A 21211-nucleotide genomic window follows, 5' to 3' on the forward strand; every position below is an offset into this window, starting at 1 on the left:
CCTTCCTTCTCATTAGGTGGCCAAAGTATTTGAGTTTCATCTTTAGTGTCTGGCCTTCTAAAGAGCAGTCAGGGTTGATCTCCTCTAGGACTGACCGGTTTGATTGCCTTGCTGTCCAAGGGACTCACAGGAGTCTCCGTCAGCACCACAATTCAAAGGCGTCAATCCTTCGGCACTCAGCCTTCCTTATGGTCCAACTTTCACAGCCATACATTGCAACTGGGAAAACCATAGCCTTGACTATATGCACTTTTGTTGGCAGGGTGATGTCTCTGCTTTTTAGTATGCTATCTAGATTTGCCATAGCTTTCCTCCCAAGGAGGAAGTGTCTTTTAATTTCTTGGCTGCAGTCCTCATCTGTGGTGATCTTGGAGCCCAGGAAAATAAAATCTGTCACTACCGCCATTTATTTATTATTTATTTATTTATTTAGAAAATTTCTAGGCTGCCCCATTCGCTGAAGCCTCGGGGCGGCTTACAAATAAATAAATTAAAATACATAAATAACAATATAAAATACATGTAACTGTATAAAATAAGTCACCCTGGCCAAAAAACTTTAAAATAAAAATAACATTAACAATTAAAATGACGCTGGAATAAAAATAAATTTCTTCCCTATCTATTTGCCAGGAAGTGATAAGACCAGATGCCATGATCTTAGTTTTCTTAATGTTGAGTTTCAAGCCAACTTTTGCACTCTCCTCCTTCACCCACATTAAGAGGCTCTTTAGTTCTGCCATGAGAGTGGTATCATCTGCATATCTGAGGTTGTTGATATTTCTCCCAGCAATCTTAATTCCAATTGGTGATTCATCTAGGCCCCGCCTTTCTCATGATGTGCTCTGCATATAAGTTAAATAGGCAGGGCGACAGTATACAGCCTTGCTGAACTCCTTTCTCAATTTTGAACCAATCTGTGGTTCCGTGCCTAGTTCTCACTGTTGCTTCTTGAACCACATATAGGTTTCTCAAGATACATATAAGATAGTCAGGTACTCCCATCTCTTTAAGAACTTGCCACAATTTGTTGTATCTACACAATCAAAGGCTTTAGCATAGTCAATGAAGTAGAAGTAGATGTTTTTCTGGAACTCCCTAGCTTTCCCCATGATCCAGCGTATGTTGGCAATTTTATCTCTAGTTCCTTCCCTCTTCGAAATCCTGCCTGTACTTCTGGTAGTTCTCGGTCCACTTGCTACTGGAGCCTAACTTGTAGGATTTTGAGCATAACTTTGCTAGTATGTGAAATGAGTGCAATGGTGTGGTAGTTTTAACATTCTTTGGCATTGCCCTCCTTTGGAATGGGAATGTGAACTGACCTTTTCCAATCCTGTGGCAATTGTTGAGTTTTCCAAATTTGCTGGCATATTGAGTGTAGCACTTTTACTGCATTGTCTTTTAGGATTTTGAATAGCTCAGCTGGAATACCATTGCCTCCATTAGCTTTGTTGTTGCTCAGACTTCCTAAGGCACATTTGACTTCACATTCCAGGATGTCTGGCTCGAGGTCAGTGACCATCCCATCGTGGTTATCAGGGACATTAAGCTCTTTCTTGTATAGTTTTTCTGTGTAATCTTGCCACCTCTTCTTAATCTCTTCTGCCTCTGTTAGGTCCCTGCCATTTTGGTCCTTTTTCATGCCCATCTTTGCATGAAACGTTCCCTTCATATCTCCAATTTTCTTGAAGAGATCTCTGGTCCTCCATCTATTTTTTTCTTCTATTTATTTGCTGTTCATTTAAGAAGGCATTCTTATCTCTTCTAGCTATTCTCTGGAATTCTGCATTCAATTGGGTGTATCTTTCCTTTATTAGATGAATAAATGATCATTATTCTTTGTTGAGCTGCTGTTATGCCACTGGTTTAAAACCTTAGTTAGTGATGCATTGACATGCTGCCATTGTCTTTATATTTGGACACTTCAGATTTGTTTTGTTTGGTTTTTTCTTTTGGAACTACTACTCATGCAAAAGAGAAGAATTGTGCGGCACACTTGGGCAGGTGCCGCATTGAAGAGAAAATCCCAAATGCCCTTTTCTTCTTCATTTGTGGCATTTTGAATATGACATTATCTTATGTGCTTGCTGCAGGTATCTCACACAGTATCATGGGTGTAGTTATTCTAAAAAAACTCCTAGAGTAAGTAATGAAATGGATATAGGCTAATAAAATATACCAAGGACAAGGCAGGGTTACAGATGGGAAACCTATAATTTGGTAGCCATATCCAAATTATTCTGGGTGGGGTAGCACTCTCCTTTAAAGATTCAAGTGTATAGGTTGCAGGTGATCTTGGATTCACTTTTACAGCTGGTTTGAGCACTGGGTATATAGTGACTGCCTCATATCTTTGAAACAGAAGATCTAACTATGGCTATTCATGCTTCATTAATATAATGACTGGATCACTACATTTGAGGAAACTGACAAAACAAGGCTGTATTTAGGCTACTTTACAAAGGACCATGGAAGAAATAATGAGAGAAAGGAGAGACCTGATAGAACATTTCAGAAGCACAGAAAATAATATGGGGTAAGTGCACTGAAGGGGAACAACTGGTGTCTCCCTTTTCTGGACTTGCTGGAGACTAGGTGAAGCATTGAATAGGAAGAGGCCACTTACAAGTATCAGTTCAGCTCTTAGAAATGCAAGGATGACACAATTAAAGGGGTGGTATTGGGTCTCCTTTGGTACACTTACTCTGTTCCAGTGATGTAGGCTTTCCAGGAAAAGTGGAACTGGAATTTTATCTGAAAAATAAACCTGCATCAGCCTGGTTTCTGCCACAAACCAGGCCAGTCCACATGAAAGAGGAAGGCAGTGCAAGTAGCAGGAGCAGCTCAGTGGGGCCATTGGCTAGGATGGAGCATCCAGGTGGAGGAGGTGTGCAGGAGGGTCATGTGGAAAGGCGGCTGGCTAAAAGCCCATAGGGAGGATCTTTCCACCCATGGCCCTGCTTTCCTTGGTCTCTGTGCCATGCCAGCCTTGTTTCTGTATTAAATTCAATGAATTCAGTCAATGAATGGAGAAAGACTGTTGGGAGTGGAATATATCTACACAAGAAGCTAAGTGGGAGGAGGAAGGGGAAGCAGTAAAAATGAAAGTGAAACCTTTTGAGCAGAACACTCCACAAGTCTTTGGATCTTTTTGTGTATAGCCTGAGGTTTATCATATTATTCTTTCCCTGGATGAAAACACCTATAATGACAGCAGGCCATTCAAGAGACCCTGTTTGGGAATATTTTAATGAAGTTCCGACAGGTAAGGCAGGCATGTGTGTAAATGATGTAGAAAACCATGATTTAGTCTTAAGGACTAATGATTTCAATTGATTTGATTTAAATAGAATCCACTCTGCTCAGGTCATTGCAGCTTATTTAGTTCTTAAACCTGCAATGACCTGCAGGTTCTTCAGTGGCAGCTTCTTGAAGGAATTTTGCTTCCTTGTATCAACTGTATGCCAGTTATGTACCATGATATGCTGTTCTAATCTAAGAACTGGGTATCTGTACCATTTAGTATAAAGGCCACTGTAGAAAGATTCAACAGAACCCATAGTCAGTATTTTAGCTGAAGTAAGAAAATGAGGGAGAGGAGCTCAATAGTTTCGTTCTTAATATATGACACCTACTGAATAGTGATAACTTCCACATAGACAAAATTATACAGATACTGGTAAAGTGCTGTGTGTGTTCGTTTTGACTCAGTACATGCACTGGGAAGTTGCTATGTGCTTTAGCTTCATGGTTGCTGTACTAATGGCAGATTACACGATAATGAACTTCATAAACCTTTTTATTTATTTAAAATATTCCCTTCAGCAAAGCTTCCAGGAAAAGTTGCAAAAATAAAATAACATTCAAGGATAATAAGAGCATGTTTGAAAATACACTAGACTTAGGAGATTCAGTATGTTTTTGGTTCAGAAATGGCAATATGCGAACCCCCTCTCCTCTGGGGGAGGAATGTCAAAGTTCTTTGGAAGCCTGCTTGGACTTCAGGGAGTTGTTGTTGTTGTTGTTGTTGTTATTATTATTATTATTATTATTATAGCATTTCTATGCCGCCCCTTGCCGAAACCTCGGGGCGGCTTACAACATGATAAAATATATTGAAATACAATAGTACATAATAAATTACCATTAAATATAAAAATACAAAGAATACATTGATTTACACTTTCTATGATAGATGCCTGGCTTCGTTGTATAATCTGAAGGAGAATTTTGCTGGCATGAGATATGAGGGCAATTGCTTGGTAGTTAGAACAATCCTTTGAGTTGCCCTTTTTTGGAATGGGAATGAAGATTGAGCACTTCCAATTCTCTGCCAACGTGTTGGTTTCCCAGATTTTCTGGCATAAGGCTGTTATGGTTCTGATTTGTACATGCTTCAGCGATCCTGCAGGGATGTTGTCAGTGCCTGGTGCTTTGTTGTTTGGCAGCTGATTTATTGCCCATGCTACTTCTTCCTCAAGAATGGCTGGTTCGATTTCTGTTTTGGTTTCATTTTCCATATTATCCTGATGTGGTTCAGTCCCACTGCTTATTGTGTATAGCTCTTCACTGTATTCTCATCATCAGTTCTTGATGTTTTGTTAATCAGACAGTTCTTTCCTTTGTTTTTTATGATAGCTTAGTATACACTAAAAACTGTTTGAATTTAATGTGCATATTTGTTCCTTGTATAACCCTTCTTGCAATCCTCTTCTAGCTGTTTATCATTGTTACACAAAACATGTTTTGAAAACTTTTTAAAGTTTAGCTCTAGGAACATTGTTCTTTTAAAGATAGTAAAATATCTCATCCAATGACATTTTAGTGCTTGTAGCAAAATGGAGCAGAGAAGTCAATGAGACACATGCTTTCATCTTTCATTAGGGCAGATGGTAGTTATACCCCAGAGAGAACTTGTGTTTGATTTTTGTATTTGTATTTTTCTCCTTTCTCCTGATTTTCATCCTTGTATTTTTCTCTAGATATTAGTTAACTCAGTCATGTATGTTTCTCATAAAACAGGATATTTTAAAATGTAGTAATTTTTCTACAAATTTTCCAGCTTCAGTTTTGGTGATATAACTACATCACATCCTGTCAGCAAATGCTAAACACATTTCCTTAAGTTCCTCAAATGCAGTACTATGAAGGCTCCCCTTCATACTTTATACACTTATCCTTCCTTCCAACTTTTTTATCTGATTCAAACTTCTTAATATTTCGTTTGCTTCTCTATTGAGATCATAGCTCAAGACAATTATTGCTTATGGAAACTTAGGGAAGATCAATAACTAATTTTGGATAAATATTTGGAAATTTGGAGCAGGAGTTCAAGATTCAAAATGTTTCCAGGACAAATATTTGTCACTATAGGTCATCTCTCAGAATAAAGAAGTTCCTGTATCAAAACCAGCCATGAAATCAGATTGAATCAGATCAAGATATTGCCTGTCATTTACAAACAGCTGATACTGGTTGGTTACCATGTGCTTAAGTATTTTGTTGAACAAAGGGATATTAAAAACCCTTGGATATTAGTCAAACTTCTCAAGGTCCAAAGATGATATCTTCAGGAGTATCTTTCAAGAACAGCAGGACTATCTTTCTCAGAAAGGCATTGCTTACCTCCTGAACCCAGCTGATGTATTTTTCCCCATCCCAGCTTGTTAATATCCCAACCATGTTAACAGGGCAGATCTTGAGCAAATGAATGTTATACAAATATCATGTCTATGTTCTTAGTCTGCAATTGCTGAAATTTAATCCCATGAGCCATGACTAGATGGTGCACTGGATGCTTCATCTGGCATCATTGTAGGATCTGTGCCATTGTAATTCACAATGGATGTAAGCAATTTTATTCTTAAACAACCTAGCAAAGATACAGTGTGCTACCACATGCCAGGGGCCCAGATTAAGGTGCTTTGTCCACTGTCACACATATGAGTCTTCCTAGTATTCAGAAGCTGTCACCACCCCCCTGACATCTCCCTCTTCCCAGGCATGTCCATTGGACAGAGGGCTCAACAAAAGGGAGCAGTTGCAAAGAGCCCTCCAGGAAGATGGCCTCAGTTTGTACAACAGCATGAGTAATATAAAGTTTATAAGATGATATTAGAAGAACAGGATCAATATGATTCACTTAAAGCAAGATGGGAAACAGTTTTGAGGAAAAAACATTAGTAATGAAGATTGGGAAAATATCTGAAGAGAATATTGAAATGTATGTTAGTAAGAATGAAGGAACATTTCTACAGAATTGTATGGAAGTGGTACCTAATTCTAGTGATGCTGAATTTATATGGATAATAAATACTCCATTTTATGTTGGAGATGTGGTCGTGAAGTGGGTACACATTTCCCTAGATGGTGGGAAAGTGAATATATAATGACAATTTGGAAAGAGATTTTTAAATAGTGCAGTAAAATATATATGCCCTGAGATTGCATTACTTTCATTATTTGATAAACAATGGAGCTGGAATAATAAAAATTAATAAAAATGAATAACTGCAGCAAGACTAATTATAGTTAAGAATTGGAAAATAATATATGGTTACCAATTGTTTGACTGGTGTAGAGAAGTTTAGAATAAAGTTTAATATCACATGACAAATTAACAAGTGATATTAAAGTGAGAAAAAAGCATATAAAGAAAAATAAATTTAATGAGATTTGAGGTGTATTTGTTGAGTATGTTTTGAATTAAAGGAAAGGATTTGAGCCATCAAAAGATTCATGACGGGGGGGAAACGTCCTGAAATGAGGGGGGGGGGGGGAAACGTCCTGAAATGTCTGAAGGTTTTTTTTTTTGTCTGAAGGCTTTTTTTAAATCTGTAACGTGTATCTTTGTTCCTGGTGGTGAGTAGCACAGTAGTGTAATTATTATTTTTATTGTATGTCAAGTTTTTTATGTTTGCATTTTAAATGTAGGGTTATTTTGCTTGTATTTTAGATTGGAAATTAATAAAAATCGTTTTATGCAACTTATGTTATGGCTATCTCCTAACCTGCTTTATCACTCACAGTCCTTAGTAAATCAGGGGACTGATTGAATTCTGTATTTCAAGAGAAGTTGTTTAAGAGTGATCATGTCAATAATCCTATTTATACTAGTGTGCTCCAGAAAGGCTGTAGCTTCAGCAGGTGCCATACAGCTGGCCATACATACCCTATCAACTACAAATGTGCTAAAGGTGCTTAGGAATAAGGCTGTTGAAGAATTGGAATAGCTGATGAACAATTGGAATAGTCATATAATAATCACAGTAGCCATGATTTACTACCTGCAACCCTTTCAGCACAGACAGACAGCCTAGTCAAGTCCTGAACCACTCCAATAAGGTAACTGTTCTTTGAATATTGGCAGTTGTGGTTTTCCCTGCATTAATGGTGTTACCATGTAAGAGAACCATCAAAGCACCACAGCTGGCTTCAGAAGTCTCAGAAACAATATCTTGTTTACCAAGTTATCTTTATTGTTATGTTATTAACAACATCTCTTTCTATTAATACTGCTGCTTCACCCTTTGGTTGTCAGAAAAAACAGACAGATCCAGAGGCAGATAAGATTAACTATTTGAAGAATGTCTTTAATATTTTCACCTCGTTACCATCGCCAGATAGAAAAGACAGAGGTTCAGGTGGGTGATGCTTATTTTTGAACTGCTAGTCACGTAAGGATTTTTAATTGTCAAGATTGTTGTTTAAATTTTAATGTTGCCAGTGCTTTCTCTGTTTCCATAGGGCATTTCCACATGACCTAAAATGTAAACTTAGTGATAGTTCCAATTCCTGCTATATTCCCTTTCCCACTTAAAAAGGGAAATCAGTGGTAGGATAACTTTGCTACTGGAAAAAATGTGGGTTTTATTATACATAATGTAAGAGAATGGTGTTATATCCATTGATTTCTGAGGGCAAGGAAGGAGAATATACAAGAAAACTTAATGGAGTACATTGAAATAATGTGGAATCTATTTTTTCCAAAAGTTATCTGATGGTGGATGAGACTAGAGTGTACTAGAGTTTAAGTTCTCATTCATACCAGAAACCGCATATTCCGTTTTTATGTGGGATTCTAAAGTTCTTTTCCATTTATTGGGGCCACCTTTATTACTGTTCATTATTTATTCATTACTGGGGAACAAACACCCTTTGTTTGAAGCCTGAATATTTATCTCAAAGACCATCCTTGCTTATGTGAACTTATCTGCCCATCTGAGATTAAGCATCTGAGGCCTGAAGTGGTAATACCACCAGCGCTACAGGGTACAGATGTTCTGTACTTGTTCTTGACTGTGGATATTCTTTCCTGGCAAGCTTAGTTGGTACCGACACTAATATCTTCCTTCACATATTCATTTGGCTTTAACACAAGATTAAACCTATCCATAAAGATACACAATTTCCAGAAAATGGAAATATTGAGGAAAATGGAACTGTATGTTATGCCTATTTTCATACCACATCTAAAAATAACTTACTGCTTCAGCACCATAAAATACATCAGCATATAAAACTGTATTATTTGGCATGTTTATGGCATTTACAGAGTGGCGGGGAGGGTACCATTAAACTACCTGCAACCTGAAACCACCCATGGATAACTAGCCCACAGTGCTTCCATGCAGATAGCATAACAACTACCCTCTGAATAAGCTATGCAGTGTGTGTTTGTTTCCACCAGAAATTTGACAGATGATTGGGATTATAAAGGATTGTACTGCTCCTTCCCCCTTAGTCTTCCTGCAGGAGACTCAGTAGCAGACCTGTCTTGACTTTTCTCCCTGTAGCAGCTGCGGTCACTTCTGCATCATCATGGCTTCTTTCAATTTTACACTTTTTTCATCCTGGATATATGATCTCTGAATAACAACCATTGGCAACTCTTTCAAGGTGCCCAAGTGGCACATTGGAGCAGTTGTTACTTATTCACCAGTTATTTAAAAAATATTTTGACACCTAATATTTGTGGTATACACCTGAGCTGAGGGCACTTAAGCAAGAGGGGAGACAGCTAGAGCTTAGGTGGAGGAGAACCTGTGCTAACCGAACACAACAGAGTTCACTCTTGAGCCTACTCCATGGTGATGAGAGTGGCAAAGAGGCATTCTTTTCCACCAGCATTACATCTTCTCAGTGTTGTCCAGCAGAGCTTTCCTGAGTGGTTTATGGCCTTTTACAATCTCTGCCAGGAAAGAAACTGTAGAATACTTGGTAGCTCACTATGATGAATTTGGAAAACACTTTGAAGATAAAGTTGCTTGGATTTGCCACAAGTTCGATACTACAATTGATACAGTTCCATAAACAGAGGCATACAGAGGACCATCTGGTCCAGTTTTGCTGCATGAGCTTCAGTTATTGAGGCCTGAGGATGTGGACAATGGACTTGGCCTCCTACCTTTATTCTCAACCCTCACTTATCTTGGCTTATTGTATTCACATCAGGATCCAGGAGGCTGTAATTGCTTCTTTGAAAGGGGGAGTGGTGCCAGCCTCTTTAAAGGAGGCTGTGATTAGACCACTCAAAGAAATCCAGCCTGGACACAGAAGATATGAATAACTATAGGCCTGTGGCCAATATGCCCTTCCTGGGCAAGTTTTTTGAGTGGGCAGTAGCTGAACAGCTCCAAGCACTTTTGAATGAAATTGGCTATTTAGATCCATTTCAGTCAGGCTTCAGACCTGATTTTGGAACCTGGGGGTGACCTTTGCTGGGAGAGAGACAGCGATTGCAATCCTGTGGATTCTCTTCGATCTCTTGGAAGGCAAGCAAGTTGAGGAGAGGTGGATGGCACTCAAAAGGGAGGTTTTGGAGGCGCAAGCCTTGATGATGCCTCTAGTTAGTAAGGTAGGGAGGTGAAGGAGAGCACTGCCATGGAAAGGAAGTGGTTAGAGGGATTAGACGGAAGAGAAACCTCGGTAGGAAATGGGTACTGGGGCAAATAGAAGGGTATATCGGGAGGAGGAGACCCGTTGCAGAAGGATTCTTTGCAAGGCTCCGGCTGATTGTGAGCTGAGACTTGCCAAGAATATCAAGTGCAACAAAAAGGGCTTCTATCAGCATGTAAATAGGAAGAGGAAGGGGAGACAAGTAGTGGAACTGCTAAATAAGGAGGAAGGAGATCCTGTGACTGATATGAGGGAACAGGCACAGATGCGAAATGACTATTTTGCCTCTGTGTTCTCCCCAAAGCAGGACAGGGGAGATCCACATAAGAGATTAGATGGGGCTGGGGACTTAGGGGCAAAGATTAGAGTCACCCCCCCTTGAAGTCGAGGGGCTCCTCAGGGCATTGGACATTACAAAGGCGCCAGGCCCTGATGGGTTACACCCGAGAGTACTGAGAGAGTTGGCAGGGGTTCTCCCATGCCCGCTGGCCTCCATTTTTGAGGCCTCGTGGAGAACGGGTGATGTTCCAGAGGACTGGAGGGTGGCATCAGTGGTCCCAGTTTTCAAAAAGGGTAGTAGAAGGGACATGGGGAATTACAGTCCAGTTAGCCTTACATCCACTGTAGGAAGAACAATGGAAAGGCTCATAACAGAGAGAGATCTAGTGATGCTAGATAGGGAAGGGAGGCTGGCGGCCACACAACATGGCTTCCGCAAAAACATGTCCTGCCAGACAAACCTTGTGGAATTCTATGACAAGGTTTCGAGATGGCTGGATGGAGGGGATGCAGTGGATGTGGTTTACCTGGATTTCAGCAAGGCCTTTGTCAAAGTGCCCCATGATATCCTGGTGGAGAAACTGAGGAGTTTTGGGATACACCAAGCACTGTCTCATGGATTAGGGCATGGTTGACTGACCAAAAGCAGAGGGTAACCATTAGTGGGGAATCATCGGGATGACTGCCAGTGACAAGCGGGGTCCCCCAGGGCTCTGTCCTGGGGCTGACCCTTTTTAATATTTTCATTAATGACATGAAAGAAGGTGTGAACAGTCTGCTGATCACATTCGCAGATGATACTAAAACGGGGGCAGTGGCCACAACTGTGGAGCATGTACTCTGCATCCAGGAGGATCTGGACAGACTATGGAAGTGGGCAGGAGACAACAGGATGGTGTTCAATGTGGATAAGTGCAAGGTCTTATACTTGGGGCATAGGAATAGGTGTCATAAGTACTGGTTAGGTGACAAGTGTCTGGAGAGCAGCACTTGTGAAAGGGACCTTGGGGTGCTGGTTGACTGCAGGCTAAACATCCGCAGTGTGATGTAGTGGTTAAGAGGGTGAACGCCACCCTTGGTTGCATAGCCAGAAGTGTGGCTTCTAGGTTGAGAGAGGTATTACTGCCACTCTATAGGACTCTGGTGCGCCCGCAACTGGAGTATTGTGCTCAGTTTTGGGCCCCTCATTACAGTAAGGATATAGCCAGGTTAGAGTCAGTGCAGCATGGGGCCACAAGGTTGGTGGCCGGTTTGCAGGGGATGCCGTATGAGGAGAGACTGAGGGAACTGGGTCTCTTCAGCCTGGAGGAGAAGAGACTTGGAGGGGATATGTTGGCGACATACAGGTATGTGAGGGGATGTCACATGGAGGTGGGTAGAGACCTGTTTTCCCCTGCAGAGGAAGGCAGGACGTGCTCCAACGGAGCAAAGCTCAGGGAACCAAGGTTTCATTTAGATGCCAGGAAGCACTTCCTGACAGTTAGGACCCCGAGGGTGCGGAATGGGCTTCCACGGGAGGTGGTTGAGGCACCATCAGTGAGGGTGTTCAAAGATAGGCTAGACATGCACATGGTGGGCATGTCGTGAGTGGTGCCGGCTGGAGCCGGGGATCAGACTAGATGGCCCAGGAGATCCCTTCTGACTCGCTCTGTTTCTATGTTTCTATCTCTCAGTTGCGTTCAATACCATTGACCATGGTATCCCTCTGGACAGGCTAGTTGGGTTAGGGTAGGATAGGCAGTGGTTCTGCTCCTATCTGACTGACTGATTTCAGAAGATGGTACTGCAGGATTACTGCTCTGCACCATAGCAACTTTTCCATGGAATTCCACAGGGAGTTACAGGCAGTCCCCAGGTAACCAAGGAGGGCTCCTGTTCCTGAGAAAACAGAAATTTGTCTTTAAGTCAAATGTGTATGTAAGTCGGATCATATATAGTAATCCCTCCACCTTCATGGGAGTTAGGAGCTCAGGACCACTGGAAAAGTGGAAAAACTGCAAATACCTCTAGCCACTGCTGCCACTGCCCCAACTCACCAGTGCCTCCTCTTTGCAACAAGAAAATGCCAGAGATTGCCCATTCTGGATGGATAGGGCAGGAAGGCCAGCTCTGTAGGCCACCCTCTCTAATCCTTTCACTTTCTCTCTATGGTGATGCTTTAGAGCAGCCCCCCTAGCTCCCCTTTTGCTTCCTATCTCTCTGTGGTGATGATAATTTCTTGCACTATGTTTTAAAATTAATTGACTTTATGGCTGTCTGTTCATGAGGACGGGTTGTTAAATGGGACGTTCGTAACTCAGGGACCACCTGTATTTTATCCTCCATGCTGTTTCATATCTACTTGAAAATGTTGGGAAAGGTCACCCAGAGATATGGGCTGAGATGCCATCCCTATACAGATGACACTCAGCTCTACCTCTTTTTTCATCAAACCCAGGTGAGGTAGTGGCTAAATTCATTGCCTGGGCTTGGTAATGAACTGAATGAGGGCCAGTAAACTGAGACTTAGTCCAGACAAGATGGAGGTACTGTTGGTGGGTGGATCATCTGTCCAGTTGAAAGATACTCAACTTGTCCTGGATGGGGTTGTACTCCCCCAAAGGATAAGGTTCATAGTTTGAGGATGCTCCTCATTCTGGCATTGTCACTCGAGTTTCAAGGGGACTCAGTAGCATAGAGCACCTTCTAATCAGCTTAAGCTTATTTTCCATCTATGACCCTATCTGGATAGGTAAAGCCTATCCACAGTGATCCATGTTCTGGTAACCTCTCTTTTGGATTACTGTAACACTCTCCAAGTGGGAATGCCTTCAAAAATGATCTGGAAACTTCAACTGATTCAAAATAGGACGGTGAGGTTATTGACAAGGACTGACCCACAAAATCACATCATGCCACTCCTCTTCCATCTACACTGGATGCCAGCTGAAGTCCAGAACCAATTCAAAGTGTCACAAGAGACATCTACTAAAATATTCAACAGTTGAACCATAAGTGGAGATAATGTCAAATGAGGATAACATGTCAGAAGGAGTGAAGATGCTGTTTTTTGTTTATTTTGTTTGTTCTAACAACAACCAGGTGATAATCTATCAGAAAATGCTGAAGCATCAAATGAAAGCTATGTGTATCCTCTGGATGAGACTGTTGATGCATTGCCTTTAGGATCAGTTGCTCTTTTGCTGGAAGAAGAAGAGGAATCACATGGAGGAATGTAAGTTTCTTTTGCTCAAAATGAGAAATTGTATAAGCAGCATTTCTATTCCCAGATAATTTTAGACTGGTGAGGAGTAACAGGACACAATCAAGGGTCTGTTTAAGCAAGCCATTTAAGGGCAATAAGGTGCTTCTGAGGCCCAGCACAGCTGTGCAGTCAAGCACCAGCTTCTTCCTCTGTCTGTGAACTGAGTAATTATTATGTATTTGTAAATTAAAATTGAAAATTTTTAAATTGAATCCATGGGGAAATGTGGTCTGCATCTTCTAATTTTTCTTCAACCAGCAGAAATTTGAGGAAAACTTGCAAGATGTAATTATTTTCCTATCAGATCTATTTTTATTACACAAAATACATTGTTTATAACTTAGCACATTATCATAACTTAGCACACACACTGTTTGACAGGTGTGTGTGTGTGAACTTAGTTTACCTGTATTAGCTTTTATTTGCATAGCAATTACAAATAGGTCTTGCTGAAGGAGCAGCAAGCTTATGCTCCCAAGGGTTCCTAAACATAATTTGTCGGTCAAAAAGCAGACTGGGGAAAAATAAGAGCTGAAAAGAGAAAGCTTCAGCATTGCAATAAAAGGATTGTATTTTTAATCTGGAGATATAAATAATCTCCCCTATTAGCATTATTGGTACTGTCGGCTGTAGGAAGAGCAGCCAAGAGAATGAACACTCAGATCCACAGGGAGACCTATCTGTTAGGAACCTCTGCAGTTTTATTGTTGAGAACATCGTGGAACTAACCCTTCTGCAGAGAAAATCTACAACAGCATGGTTGTGTAGAAGTGCACAAAACACCTACAAGCTTTTAGAACATATACAGAGTGTTTTGAAGGCTTCTAGTCATATACACAGGAACAGGGCAAATTATGAGGAAAATAATGGACACATAATGCATTCATAGAAACAGCGAGTCAGAAGGGGCCTCCAGAGCCATCTACTCTGACCCCCAGCTCCACTCAAAACATGCCTACCATGTGCATGTCCATGCCTATCTTTAAACACCCTCACTGATGGGGCTTCAACCACCTTCCATGGAAGCCCATTCCATGACCTAGGGGCCTAACCATCAGGAAGTACTTCCTGGCATCCACCTTGAATCCTGGTTTCCTGAGTTTTGCTCCATTGGAACCTATCCTGCCCTCCACCGCAGGGGAAAATAGGTCATAACCCACCTCCATGTGACACCCCCTCACATACTTGTATGTTGCCAACAGGTTCCCTCTGAGTCTCCTCAAGGCTGAAAAGACCCAGCTCCCTCAGTCTCTCCTCATATGGCTTACCCTGCAAACCAGCCACCATCCTTGTGGCCATTTGCTGCATTGATTCCAACCTTGGTATATCCCTCTTGTACTGAGGGGTCCAGAACTGAACACAATACTCCTGCTGTGGGCACACCAGAGTTGTATAGAGTGGCAGTAATACCTCTCTCGATCTAGAAGCCACACCTCTAGCTATGCAACCAAGGGTGATGGTCGCCCTCTAGACTGCCACACCAACTGCTGACTCATGTTTAGCCTGCAGTCAACCAGCACCCTGAGATCCCTTTCACAAGAAATGCTGTTCAGCCACTTGTCCCCTCACCTGTATTTATGATACCCATTCTTATGCCCCAAGTGCAAGACCTTGCACTTATCCACATTGAACACCATCCTGTTGTCCCTTGCCCACTTTCATAGTCTTTCCAGATCCTTCTGGATCCAGAGTACATGCTCCTCAGTTGTGGCCACTGCTCCCGTTTTAGTATCATTTGCAAATATGATCAGCGGACTGGTCCTCCCTTCTTCCATGTCTTTTCAGCTTTGAGAAGAGGAGACTTCGAGGGGATCTGGTGGCAGCATATAGGTATGTGAGGGGATGTCACACGGAGGTGGGTAAAGACCTGTTCTCCCCTTCAGAGGTGTGTAGGATGCGCTCCAGTGGAGCCAAGCTCAAGGAACCCAGGTTTAATTTGGATGCCAGGAAGTACTTCCTGATAGTTAGGACCCTGAGGGTATGGAATGGGCTTCCACAGGAGGTGGTTGAAGCCCCATTGGTGAGGGTGTTCAAGAATAGACTGGACTTGCAAGTGGTAGGCATGTCATGAGCAGAGCTGGCTAGAACCGGGGTCAGACTAGATGGCTGGGGAGGCCCCTTCTGACTTGCTCAGTTTCTATGTTTCTATGGATTTTTCCCTCTTTTTCTTATACAATTTACTTGGTTTTTCCCAGCAGTACACTGACAAAGTAATGAAATACTGCATTTTATGTTTATGTATATATTGATATACAAGCGGGGGATTATACTGTGTGCATCTGATGAACTCCACAAAAACTTATGCCACAATAAATTTGGGAGCCTAAAGGTGTCCCAGGATGTTGATGTTTGCCAGTGATGAGAAGTAGGACTGAGTACAGTGTAAGTAATGAACCTTCCTTACAATTTTTTCCAAGTGTCTGAAAAAAAAATCCTAATTTCTGTCTCTCTATCTGAACAGATCACAGTATTAAAGACTATGCATAAATTTATATTATGACTCCCTTTTGCTTTTAGAGATAAAATTCTACAACAAATCCCAGCATAAATTGGCAAATTAAAATATGTGGCTTATTTCCCCACCAACACCCTTGCAGGCTCCATTTTGATGAAGAGGCAGTTGTTACAAGTTTACAGAACATTAGAGGCATTGAAGAGTCTGAGGGAAGGAAAGAAACACAGGAATGGCTCATTGACCAGCCAAAAAGTTTGGCAACATCATCAACTCAGAAAAAGCACTTAGAATCCTTAGTATCACTAGAAGCTGTGAAAAGATCTATGCAACGGTAAGAGGTGATATACTATAGAAATACCAGCTCATTAGAGAATAGTATTGTATTAAGGTATTTGAGCCTTTACTTTTTTAAAAAGAATATCTTGACATAAACAGAGTACAAAAAGAAAAAAAAGTATATGTCAAATATGGTAAAGCCATGGGATTTTAAACAAGTACAACTGATACATTCAAACTCACAAATTTATCTACCTTTCTGTCATTTAGCACTCTATGGGAGTTCAGAAAAGAAGTTATTATTCCGTACACCAACACATTTTTCAGTCACTAACTCCTCAACTACTTTTTAAATAACTCCATTGCGCTTTTACAATGGGAAGTGCTAGTGCTAGCAAGTGACCATTTCTCTTGAGGCCCATGTCTCAAGGGAGGGTATCTCACAGGGCTGCTAGAAGGTTCGAAGAATCATAGAATAGTAGAGTTGGAAGGGGCCATTAAGGCCATTAGGTCCATTCCCCTACTGCTGCAGCACACCACGTTATACCATCTCACTCAGATGGCTGCCCAGTTTCTTTGTAAGCAAAGAGATCAAGGGACTGCTGACTCTGCAAGCAGGCAAGATTACCTTGGAATATTGTATATGACTAGTTTTCTTAGATGGCTGCAGGCTTGAACTTAGCGCTTTTTTCCGAGACATAGGGCCAGCCTCTGCAATGATGGATGGGCCTCACTAAGTAAGGTATTTGAGCCTATACAATGGGAAGTGGTAGTGTTAGCAAGTGACCATTTCTCTTGTGGCTCATGTCTCAAGGGAGGGTATCTGACAGGGCTGTGTGGCTCCAGAAGGTTCAGAGGCTATGCTTTGTGCATCTGCACAGAAGTCTACTCCGAGACTACCCTGTTCAGTTAAAGAACCTGTCTTTTTCCTTCCTTAACCTAGGAAATCTGCTTATGTTATATTTCTCTGATCAATGGTGGGATGTTAGACTCATTTCTTTGCAGTTTTCTTTGCAAGATTAAGTGCTAGCAGATGAGAATTTTCCTGTTACAATCAGGGCCTCGGTTTTGTTGTCATTAAATCAGAACCTGATTTTTTTATTGATCCAAAACTGGATGAGTGCTATATACAAGCAGAATTTTATTCTTCAGGCAGGTCAGAGGCCATCTTGAGTGTAAAATCTGTCTAGCTAAAGTCCAGTTTGCTTAGTATAGCATGGAAATGATTTCTGATTTTCTTAAGAAAATATTTATTGGAAAATATCTTAGTTTATCACAAATAACTTGAATAAATCTGAAATAACACATTGAGATTTCCTTTATGTGTTTCCCTCCCTCCTAGAAATGTAATTGATGTAGAACCAGAAGATGAGTGTGAGTTTGTGATAGAGGAATCATTTGGAGTGCCTTCTACATTTTGGATCTCAGCATCCCAGAAGAAAGAAAAGCCTCAGAAGAATATCTTAACAGAGGCATCCTCTAGAGGGGAAAAAAGAATCAAGCACGATAGTGTAAAAAAAGTGGGGCAGGCATCCAAGAAACTAGTTGCAGGAACACCAGTAAAGCAAAGCAAAACAAAGGTAGCTAAGGTTGCTGAAAGAACTAGTGATAGATTGAAGAATGCTTCAAGGAATAAAGAAATACTGACTATGGTAGAATACCAGTCAAAATTGGCTGTTAGTGCCAACAAAGAGGTAAGGAAGCAAATGGATTCTAAAGAGAAGGCATCAGGAATAAATAATGAGAGTTGTGGTGACTCTGCAAGCAGAAATCAGTCAGAGGACCTAGCATCTTTACTGGAAGAGGGCGATGATTTTTCAGTGCAGCCTCAGCCTCTTAGAAATACTGCACAGGCACAGGAGCCTTCCCAAAGTGAGCAATGTATGAGGCAGAAATGCTCAAAAGTTACGCCCCTGGCAGAAATACGTAAGGAAGCTTTTCAGTATTTTACAAACAGAGATGTGTACTCAGAAGAACTGATAGAAGACCACCATTTTTCAAAGGTGGCATTACCTGTGCAAAGTATAGCTGAACAATTACCTTGTAGTAAAAAATCTGTGAAACAAATATGTTCCAAAATGAAACCATCAGTAGAAAAGCTTAATAAAGATAGGCAAGAGTGCGGAATTATATCATTGTCCTCAGAGGTTTGCCTGAATTCTAGGGATGCAAACAAGCATTCTGAGGACCAGCTTTCAGTTCTGAAACCCATTACAATCATTGGTCCTGCAGCTCAACAGTCATCCCATACTAAATCAGTAAGGAAGCAGAAGCCTTCAGATATTAGCCTACCTGAAAAACAAATAAAAACTCGAAGTAATAATGTTAAAAGGTCTGTTAGGGGCACTAGAAAGAAAAGCAAGGTGCTGGTTTTAGAGGAGAGTTCTGAAAGTAGACATGAAGAAGATCAGTGTGATGCAGGGGGTAAAAGTTTTCATAAGATAAGAACAAATAAAGCACAAAAGACACCATCTGCTTTGGTAAGCTTGGAAGAGAATGATTATGGAAATATATCTGATGAACAGAATCCTTGTGAACAGTGTGCTGCAGAAATAAGGTTAAATGCCTCCAAGGATCAACAAAGCAGCAATATGCATCCTCTGCAGTAAGTTCTTTAATTTTTACTTATGCATTCATTTCCATTCATATTTGACGTTTTTCCCGTTCTTGCTGCTGTGGCCAGGCTACTTTTCTAAGGTGACAGAACTGTGTATGGGCCATTTCTGAATGTTGGGCTACTTCAAAGCCTTTGACAACTGTCCTGATATATGCACCTTTAGAGCAATCTGTCAGCATAGTAGGGTACCTGTAGCCCCTTGGGTGCTTCATGAGGGGGAACTTTCCCTCTTGCTAGTCATTTTTGTAAGTACAGGTTTTCACTGTTGTACATAAGGGGCAAAACACCCCCTTCACCCCTAAAAATGGCTTATTGTGGAAAAAGCCATGCCTGCCGAGGCCCCTGTTGCATCAACGATCCCTGGCTGTAGATGGGGGCTTCTGTTTAGTCTTTTCTCCATAACATTGAAAGGGAAGGCAGACAGAAGAGCCCCACACCCCAAAACATGGGTGGCTTGGGAATATTGGGAATTATACAATTGCTTTCTGTCATACTGTACACAAGATTGTGCCCTTTATCAGCTTTATTTCTTTTGTTTCCTCCTTGTGCCCTGTTTTCTTTTTGAAGGATGTCTGAACAGCTGGTTGGGGTACAGCAAGTTCTTCAGAATTTCTGTTTCTATCTGGAATTCATACATGAATGATTTTTAGTGCTTTGTTCATCATGTACGGAGAAATAAAGGGGACAAGAGGGTGATCTTTAGTAAACAAAAATAACAGTCTTGTGCTACCCTCAAAATTAATGTGTACTATGATAAGCTTGAGTGGGCAAGGGGACTCGTTCATAAAGCTTTTCACAATAGTTAGTTCTAGTGGTACAAGACTATTTGTTGTTTCTGGTGCAATGGACTAACATGGGTACACTGCTAGAATTGGTTGCTACCAATTGTTCTGCTGAACATAGCAGAAACTTCTAGGTGCTGTGCAGTTCAGTGCTGGTTAGCTATGTCTTCACATCCCAATGGGATGTTAAGTAGTTCCTCGTGGCTTTGACTGTTTGCGTAGATGGATTATCTAGTTTTAGGATGCTTATTAACTATTAATTTCTTTTAGGTGTTCTTATGCACCAGATGCAAATATGAATAATATCAGGTAGTTTTCCCTTCTGTATATGTAGACCTTCATGTTTTCAACCCAGAAATCTTCTGAAGTGCCTGGAACTTGGGAGCTAATGTCTGTAGGTTATATTTGCTTGTTTGTCACCTTCCCCTGTATGCATGAGAGGATTTTGCTAGGTAGTTTTGCTTTTGCAGTGTTTGTAGCAATGATTTTGCACTGGAACATTATTGACTCAATGGGTGTGGATGTGTGCTGCCACTATGTTAAAGCAGGGGTGCAATGGCAGGCCCATGGGTCAAATCTGTCTCACCTGGGTCCCCATTCTGGCCTTCTGGGATTCTGCAGATTGCCATACCTCTGGGGAGCAAAGGAAGGGGGTTTTTCTGACTACCTGGCCAGTTCCTTTTTTTCCTGTTTTAGAAAAAATACTGGCAGTATGTTCTTCAACAGAAAATATGCTTGTATTTTTGTCATGTTGGTCCCACTCTCCACTGGAATGTTGGCCCCTCAGGGATTCTCTGAAATAGTTTCAAGAATGTTATGTTCTGAATGTATTGTCCTCTCATACCTAGGACTTCTGATTTACAAGTCAAATGTTTCAGATTTTACTTTCCTCTCATTGAAACTTTTTTTCTTTTTAAGTGGCCCAGTGTGTAGTAAGAAAAGGTCTTCCAGACATGCAATGATGTTTAACAAGGAGGATTCCACTTCAGGTAATGTTGATCAATGTGGCTATTGTACATTCCAAGTTGTTTTATTATATATTTGTACATAGAGTTAGAAATGCACACGGCAGTTTCATTTTCTCTTTACATAAATACATGTTCCTGACTGCTACTAGAAATGGCCCCTCACCTAAACACGAGCTTGAAGACACAATACAGCAAGTTTGAACAAACCATAAAAAGAAAGTGATATTTAAAGATAAATGTTACTATGCTGTTTTGAATAAATCTACTATAAATCCATTTCAACAAAAACCAAATATCCACATGTAGCCATTTGATATCTATATGCCATCCATTCAATGCTGAAAGTATTGCTGACTTCTAGTGCTGGAGTATTAGTTCTTTAGCTATCAAAAGGGCACAGAAAATCAATTTAGGTTGACTTGGATTCAAACCTCAATAAATATTAGAGAATGTTGCAGTGCAAGTTGGTGTGTATTATAACCAACTCACCAAAAGAGGCAGCTACAAGATATTAGCAAAGCATATTAGCAAAGCAAAAATTAGGTATATTACACCTCCAGCATTGAGCCAACTGCTAAAAGTAAAGCCTTATTAAAGAGACATTGTGGCATCCTCTAAACATGGGACAAGATGTAACCTGACCTTTGTTGCAATTTCATATATGGGTACTAAAGAAATAATCTTTTGATTAGA

At 40.9% G+C, this 21211-nt stretch overlaps 1 protein-coding gene across 1 annotated transcript in view; it reads left to right on the forward strand.

Annotated features, from left to right (window-relative positions):
- The window catches only part of CENPC (centromere protein C), a 99341-nt gene that overhangs the window by 17854 nt on the left and 60276 nt on the right, over positions 1 to 21211 (forward strand). The window contains exons 5-10 of the mRNA XM_044447405.1: positions 7541 to 7643; positions 13258 to 13390; positions 16018 to 16206; positions 17494 to 18756; positions 19821 to 19859; positions 20469 to 20539. Coding sequence (XP_044303340.1) covers positions 7541 to 7643; positions 13258 to 13390; positions 16018 to 16206; positions 17494 to 18756; positions 19821 to 19859; positions 20469 to 20539 — 1798 coding nt within the window. The remainder of the gene's footprint in view (positions 1 to 7540; positions 7644 to 13257; positions 13391 to 16017; positions 16207 to 17493; positions 18757 to 19820; positions 19860 to 20468; positions 20540 to 21211) is intronic.

This window comes from Varanus komodoensis, unplaced genomic scaffold (assembly GCF_004798865.1).
Source record: "Varanus komodoensis strain SLA01 unplaced genomic scaffold, ASM479886v1 scaffold51, whole genome shotgun sequence".
Lineage (NCBI taxonomy): Eukaryota > Metazoa > Chordata > Lepidosauria > Squamata > Varanidae > Varanus > Varanus komodoensis.